The 8,523-nt window shown below is 42.3% G+C and overlaps 1 protein-coding gene across 1 annotated transcript; it reads left to right on the top strand.

Moving 5' to 3' along the window:
• The first annotated feature begins 1,274 nt into the window (after positions 1–1,274).
• LOC145401628 (uncharacterized) lies at positions 1,275–8,071 on the top strand. Its single transcript, XM_080273822.1, has 2 exons — positions 1,275–1,292; positions 7,145–8,071. Exons 1-2 carry the CDS (start codon positions 1,275–1,277, stop codon positions 8,069–8,071), a joined length of 945 nt encoding a protein of 314 aa, XP_080129948.1.
• The last annotated feature ends 452 nt before the right edge of the window (positions 8,072–8,523 follow it).

The raw sequence follows: 8,523 nt of genomic DNA, 5'->3' as shown, positions 1-8,523 counted from the left end.
TTGGGAGCAAATACAATTATTGCAAGCTGATTTGTAGGCTTATTCATCGTAAAAAATGGTTAACATCCCTCATGAATACAGCCCATAGACGGAGGGTATGGGAGTGTTCCTCTGTGTTTCAACACACTGACAACAATTTCCCATAAATCACCGAATAACGAGACTAAATTAAACCACCATATCACACTATAAAATGTTACGCTCACTATAAACGTAACTGGAAGGAAATACGTGATGCCTCCTGGGAAAAAAATTTGGTCCTAGTACCATATAAGTCTCAGTATGAGACTCCCGTGTGCCCAGACGAAGGGGAAAGAAATGTGGTGAAGGGTAGTGGGTGGCGGTGAGGTCAGCTGATGCCTGGCTCGTGCTGGAATAAGAACAGGTGGCCGGGCAGGTGCGGGACTAGTTGGTGGGAGAAGAGGTACTGAGAAGGATAAGTTCGCTGTGACTCGTGTGACGTCTACATCGCTTGCTCTCACGGACTCTGAATCGAAGTATATTTTCACTTACAGTGTTCTGCAGTTAACCTGTCCTTTTGTAACGACTCCACATCTGGCTGTCACAGACACTGAATAGAAGTTTATGTCCACTGATAATATTCTTCATTCAGCTTATCGTTCCGTGACGTCTTCCTGCTTGCCTGCTCATCGAGGCATTGAATCAGAGTTCATTTTGATTTATAGTTTCTGCCATTAACTTATTCTTGTGTGACGTCGCCCTCTCTTGTTATTTCTCATCAGTTTGAACTTAGTTTCGCAGTGGTCTGCAATCAGCTTATATTTTTTGTTTAAAAAGTGTCCACATTTATGAGTTGACTGTAAACCTCGATCAGCGTACAAGAAAGACATTGATGAAAAAAAAAAAGTAAATACTTTAGCAGAGACTTAGATGGATGGTTATAGACTGGTTGAAATAGTTCACATCCAAGCCAAGAAATCAGGTGCGCCTTCATCATAGACGACAGTGTCTTACAAGCCCAGATCGCAGTCGCCTCTTCATCATAAAAACAAATCATCATATGTGCAAGAAATAAGTCCTCTTCAACGCAGACGATAAACTTCCTTTACACAAGTAGCAAATCAATCGTCTCTGCAGCTTAGACGAAAAGCCTACACAAAGAAGCTACGATAAAGTCGTCTCATCTGCCTAGACGACGAATTCCCTACTGAAGAAGATGAGCCATTCACCAGGAGAGAGGTTAATGGGTCAGTGAGAGGAGCGGTGTACAAGACGATGAGACAGTGGTACTAGCAACGATAAAAACATTCACCATGGCGGACTATTTTGATGTGAGTAGATGTGTTGGTGCTGCTTTGGGGTCGTGACTGAGAGGTCTAAGTGGCTGTAGAGATTTCGTTGCACCTTTCCTTTTGCCATATGGTCTGCGCATTGCACCTCAGTATCCCATTTATATCTCTGGTGCAACCTAAATCTGTATTACAGTATATAATATCATTCACAAGGATGTCGCGATTGGTGAAATTGAAATATGTACTACAAGTATAGCCAAGAAAAGGTGCCACGAAGCCTCCTGTGCCGCCTACAACAGTGCCCTGAGATTCACGTTGTTACACTCTATCGATGCCGTTTTTGCTATTTTGGGGCAATTCCGTGTGATTTAATTCAACTTAGAACTCTTTCTAAATGAAAGAGTTAAATATAGATTCCATTAACCCCTTCGCTACAGGACGTCTGTTTTGGGATCGGTAAACTCATATGGAAGCTGCAAGGACAGAAGTAGAGTACGTCACGAGACTGAAGGAGTTATCCTTCTCGTGGTCTGAATAGTTCCATATTTTTTTTTTTCCTAATTATGCCTAAAATTGCCATACTTGTATTTATATGAGTAGTAACAACAGGACGATAAAAGCAGACTATCAGATCTCCAAGTCTTCCAATGTCTCTTCTTCCTGAAAGAAAATAAATCCTAGTTGCAACGAGGAACTGACCATAAGTTTGTGAATCGAAGTCCGGAACAACAGTCACAGCTGGATACCTTTCCTTTAAAGATATTCCATAGGTAAAGAATTATAGCCTACTCAGTTACTGAAAAACTGTTTATTGAGAAGAGGTAGTGTCAGTTTTTAAGAAGCATCCAAGTCGGCCCAAAAAGTGTTGTATCATCCTAATAAACGTTTCTGTAAGTATTTCTTGTGATGTACGTAGGTGCATGGCCCTTCTTTATACCACTCTCACTATGCTACGACTCGCTGGCACGAGGTTTTTATAGCCTGTCGTTAACAAGGATAGAATACTTGTGTTCTTCCTACCTTGAGCGGGTTACTGGCGACCGTAATAATACTGTCAGGCTCCAAGGCTCACTCACTGGTGAATAAATTCACTTGGCGTTTGCGAGAATACAGTATTGGAGTTTACCTCACATGAACATTCTCAGACTCTTGCGACTCACTCATCTGAATTGTATCATCCTGTGTCAGCGGTATGGAACGCTAGATTTATTCCAGTCATGGGAAGGCTATTCGTGACAGTATTAACTCTCTTAGGCTCCTATGCTCGCTAATAGCTGAATAAAATCATCTGGCGTTAATGCGAAGAGTATGTTAGAGTTGCCTGGACCGTGAAAGGGTTAACTCTAGCATGCATATTTGACAGTGTTAGTAGTTATTCATATATGATGGAACTGTCTACCGGTACTTGGTGAATAAAGTCTGATGTCTTGAAAGTGACAGGACAAATGAATATTAATTATAATTTCCCCTAGAGAGTTTATGCACTTTAGGAGTGGCTTCTCACTGTTGACCTCTGTCATGATCAAGAGAACTCTAGTATTAGACAATTTTCTTCAGCTTAAAATATATGATGACGTCCACAGCGCGTTAATACAGTCACCATTAACTTCCTTAGGAATAGCAAAACCGTAGAACTTTATTTCAGCTCCGATTACGCGTCTTTATTTAGCTGAGACTTGATCATAAGTGACTGCGAGTGGTGAGGGTTTAACAGTATTGTAACTTTCGCCAATTTCTTTGCAAAGAAGGAAGATTAGATTTGTGTCTTTTGACTGCACAAAGGTAAATAAAGGAGACAACCACTTTGTAATAAGTCTTAATCTTTCCTAGATGTTTAACATTTAGTTTCAGAATATCACTGCTGAGTGAACAGGACAGAGTGGAGAGAAACTGTCTCCACCAGGTTGACCAGCCCGATAAAGAAACTAGGGATTTTCCAGTTGCTAGTTGAAAGTAGTAACTAAAAGCCTATACTGCCGGCTCCTGCATCAGCGAGTTAATGACTTGCAGTCCTAAACACTTTAAAACAGTGTTTGTACAAATCTGTCAGTTTCTTTAACTCCTGCAGCCTAATGTCGTATTCATTATTTTGTTCTCACTATCTATAGTTAATAATATGCAGAGAAGGAGCGCCTTTTCCCTAGGAAATAGTTGCAGCTTCCATTACCCATCCATCCATCATCCAGTCCTACGTTGCCCCAAGAGGAGCGTAGGAGCCCGGGGCTAGGCATGTTGGTCCTGACATTTAAGATGAGAGTGACCAGCCTCACTCATCCTTGAGTGGCATTACGTGAGCCCCTTGGATATAAACCTTCACCCCTTGGATATAAACCTTCACAGGCTCAATCCGATTGGAGCGCTTTAATTACCCTCTAAACCTTCAGCCGCCAAAATATGTTATATGGTTACCACCCAGCGTAGTAAATGGTTTCCTGGTGTACTGGAAACCATTTAGCTTGTTACTCAGTGTAGAGTCACCCACAGGCAGAAGGAAGAGGAAAGAATGAAGGAAAGGTCAGAAGAGGGAGTGTAAAGTGACCCGTAGGCAGCAGGACGAGGAAAGAATGAAGGAGAGAAAGACAGAGGAGGATGGAAGGAAAGAAAGATGGAGGAGAGGAAAGGGCAGACACCCGAGAGCAGCAGTACGTCGAGTGAATGGTGAGCGCCCCCACCTACCACAACCCTTAGCAAAATATCCTCTGAAGGCTAAAAAGGGTGATCTGGTGGAGGCAAAGAATAAAAGAAAAATGCCTCATGGGAATGAAGGGCTTAAGTGATATGACATATTATGTCCATAGTGTTATCGTCACCCATTGCTAAGTTCAGTGCTACTGGTAAATATGAATACGGTTACTCCTACCATTATTTTGTTCTGTATATATATGTTGTAATAATGTATGGATAATTTCATCAGGCTTAGTTAACCTTTGCACGAAGATGACTTCATTCTTCCTTCTGGCAAAGAAACAGATAATTTATTGTGGTTTTAGCAGGAACTCCTGTGAAAAGCTTAACTCTTTTATTCTGTTATGTCTTTTACTGGTTTATTGTCGAATAAAATTATTTGCTTTTAGCTGTCGAATAGTCCTCAGGCAGCAAATGCGCTTGACCCTCTTTTGAAAAGGACAATTCTGATATTCTATTCTCGCTGACACTATAGCCTACATTAAGCCCTTCCTTAATGCCAGGGTGGGTCTTTTAAGTAAGTTAAATGTAATAATAGACAATAGCTACAACTAAATGATAAGGATGTCCTAAGGTTCAAGAGGCTAAAAGATCATTAATGTGTCTAATTAATGCATGTTTTATTGAAAGTTCGAAATGCATAACTGTTGGACGATAATCATTGCATTGAACTATAAGCATACTTCTTCTACCCTCCCTCTCTCTTCCTCCCCCCTTCCCTCCCTGTGTGTGCGTGTATGTGTGTGTGTGTGTGTGTGTGTGTGTGTGAAATGGACGATTAGCAAGCGGCATCAAAAGCAGTCAAAAGTATTGGGAGAGTTAGAAGGGGACTGTAAGAAACAGACTAGAAATAAGAGTAGAAGAAGAGAAAGGATTTCAAAGAGGTGTAGGCACAAAGAAGGATAAACGGAGGATATATTGTGTAACGTTATTATTGTCATTAACCCCATGTTTTGGAGCAACCAATATATCTGTTTCTCTCTGTTACTTCCAGATGCTTTTATTCAGCTTGGGAATTTCTTGTAATGACTGCGTTAATGAAGGATGTGTCTCATCCTGTTTGTTGGAAAAGTCTCTTCCAACCTGAATTTATTCGTCTAAAGAGATTAAGAATACAGTACCAAAAGGAAAACTTGGAGTGATGTGGAAAACGAGGAGAAACAGAAACGCCTGAGGGTAGTTTTGCAGTGGCCACCCCTCACAGGGTGCTGATATATATATATATATATATATATATATATATATATATATATATATATATATATATATATATATATATATATATATATATATATATATATATATAGACTGTATGAGTGATCTTATATCCTAACAGGAAGCTATGAAACCAAGTCTTCATTTAGCACAATATCACTAAAGATGCCTCGATTTACTCGTATTTTGACTAAAAGTGGATTATTGGTTCTAGCAGTGGTAACTCTGAGGCAATGCATTTGCATAAGGAGGAATAAGAGATTCAGAAAAAAATATGCTCGCACAGTTATAGCTTCTGAGAACTAGTGTAGGCTGTCTCTACCATATGAGAAATGGTGTTGGCTACCACCACCATCACCATCATTATCTAAATTTCCACCAATAAAAATGATAGACAGGATTCAGACAGAAAAAGGTTGAAGGCATGAGATATATCACCGTACACATTCAGTAATTCCTTCATTCGTCTGGGGTTTCTTACTAACGAACCCACATTGAAACTCACTTGATTATCGATTAAGTTAACAAGATCTATGATACCCTTCAGTATGATGACATATTTTTTGATAATTATTTATATGCTTTCCATATCCAGATATTTTTATTCAACTGAAGAAAGAACGAGATTAATCAAAACTTAATCAAGCCCTTCCTGTTCTGGAAATCTATCTTTCTATTGCCAGACTCCTCAGTCCCGCAAAGGGTGGCCACAAGCCCTGTTCCCCTCCATTTCACTGCCCTCCCCTCGCTCACACTTCCCTCTCTCATATACCTCTCCACTCCATCCCTCCAACTCATCCTTGGCCTCCCTTTCCTTCTCTCCCCTACACCTCATTCACATACACTCTCCTCGTTAGTCTAACGCTCTCCATCCTCTCCACTTGGCCAGACCATCTCATTGTACTTCTCATAACGGTTTCTATTGCATCCACATCCATACCACAACGCTCCTTCACTTCCTCATTTGTAAGTTTGTCTCTCCATGTAACTCCACATCCTTTTCTCAAATATATGACTCAAATCCACTGCTCTCAGTCTTGATTTGTGTCCTTCCAACAAGGTCCAAGCTTCACTTCCATACTTTAGAGTTGGTATTATAATATTATCATGCAGAGGCTTTTTTACTTTCATGCTCATTTTCCAATTTCCTATCACTGCTTTAAAAAAACAGCAACCTTTCTTCCTTGTCGCACCCTTTCAAGCACTTCATCCTCCAAACTCCCACCTTTACCCATGACAATACCCAAGTATTTTAATGCATATATACGTTTGAATGTAGCAAGAGCAAAATAAGAATGATGTTATCGACGAAGGGATTATGATTTTGCATATGTTACACAGTACGAATTATCAGTTAGTTTTGACTGTAGGCTATTCTGAATTTTTTCTTATGAGTACCTGGATTACACTTAATACATTCGGTATGCCTCACAAGTAAAGGTATGCTGCCTGGCTCTCACCTGAGAGTCCCGGGTTCGATTCCCGGCATATTGGTAATATATTGGATGATTTTTCCTGTGTACAAAACAGGTTTCTCTCTTCAGGATATTGTAAGTTGGCGATAGATGACACCTCCCGATATAAAGGCTTGCAACGTGTGGTAGGTCGGACGCTAATATTTCAGTGACCTTCGTTCTATGGTCCAAAATGTTTCATGCATATTGTGCACCGATACTTTTGTGACCCATGGTACATGTAGACATTCCTTCATACCCTCTATCCAGTCCTCTCCGTATGGTTGTCTGACAGAATCTGGTAACCATTTGATGGCTGGGATGACATGGATGTTCAGTAGGATCCCCAATTGCTTGAAATGTAGCTGGCATAGGTCCTTCTTCATCATTTTCATTGCCTTGACCATTTTTTTACAGGACCAGACATGAAAGGTACCAGGTGAAAGTACATGATTGCACATGAACTATAAAAGATTTATCTGTAAAACTGTGCTGTTGGTATAAGATGCTAATTCAGGAATATGAATGGTATTGCAGATGTGGCAGGACATAGAGACGGTGCTGCTGGGAGACATCAAGCAGTCCTGCCCTGACACCATGGCAACCACCACCTCTGCATTTACCGACACCCCCAGTTCACCCTCCCAGGCCCCAGCACACCCCCACCTGCCTACCCACTGCCAGGCCTCACCGTCATCTGCTGCTGCCGTACACCCACAGGATGCTGAGTTACCACCCACATTATCTGACCTCACCAATGTCCTACCCCAGACCACCATCACATCTGCAGCAGCAACAGAAGAGTATGTAGCTGGGGTCACCTACTACCCCGGTGTAGGGTCAGCATGGAGGGTGAAGGGCGAGTACCGGGAGCATGTGGTACCGGAGGGTGGGTGGGAGTACCAGAACCCCGTGTACTGGGGTGAATACTGCCCCGGCCCGGCCCTCCACTGCTCCTATTTCCCCGCCACACCACCCTACCCCCCAGACTCCTACCAGCCGCCACATACACAACAGGTCCCCGTCCCTCCCGCCACAAGTAACCCCTTGCTTACGCCGCCCTCATCACCCTCAGTGTTAGGCAGCGCTGTGGGGTCCACTGGTCTGCCCTGCCTACCACAGCCGTACCCACAGCCTACCCAGCATCCACCCAAGCCCAAGACACGACGGCGACGTACTTGGACGCGGCGCAAGGCTGTGATCCACTGTTGCACTGCCGGTGGTTGCAACAAGACATACGCCAAGTCATCACATCTGAAGGCACACATGCGCACACACACGGGTGAAAAACCATACACGTGCGATTGGCGTGGGTGTGGGTGGCGGTTTGCACGATCGGACGAGTTGACCAGGCACTACCGCAAACACACTGGCGATCGGCCCTTCCAGTGTCGCCTGTGTGAGCGGGCATTCTCACGCTCCGACCACCTCAGCCTCCACATGAAGCGACACCTGGCACTCTAACTCCACACAACGCATGATTTATGTTACCCAGAACTCAACACACTACTGCATTCACAATGTTTTCACTTAGCAAAACTACACAGTGTTGTTCTCAATACCGTATATATTACACCTCGTCCACGAGGTTTACATTTTTCGGAACTCTGCACACAACAGTGTCCATTTGGTTTTCTTTTCCCAAAACTCGTGTAAACAATATGTTTTTTCGCAGACTGATTAACGATTAGTTCCCTGTCTTGACTACGTTTTTGCAAGAAGAGAAACGTTTCATCATCTTTTCGTTCTTGTCTAAAAATAACCATACCCAATATGGTTATACTGATGCAAACGAATAAGAAGTTTCACAGTTATCATATTGCTGGTTTGCTAGTTCTGTAATCAAGTTTCAATAATATGGTAGGGCAGTTGTTAAGGACAGCGTAGAACACAGTCCAGTAATCTTTAAGTCGAAA

Source organism: Coenobita brevimanus, chromosome 56 (assembly GCF_032717465.1).
Source record: "Coenobita brevimanus isolate Jiangsu-jjx chromosome 56, ASM3271746v2, whole genome shotgun sequence".
NCBI classification, from domain to species: Eukaryota; Metazoa; Arthropoda; class Malacostraca; order Decapoda; family Coenobitidae; genus Coenobita; species Coenobita brevimanus.
The sequence above is the reverse complement of the archived record's forward strand: the minus strand, read 5'-3'. Positions and strand labels throughout refer to the sequence as shown.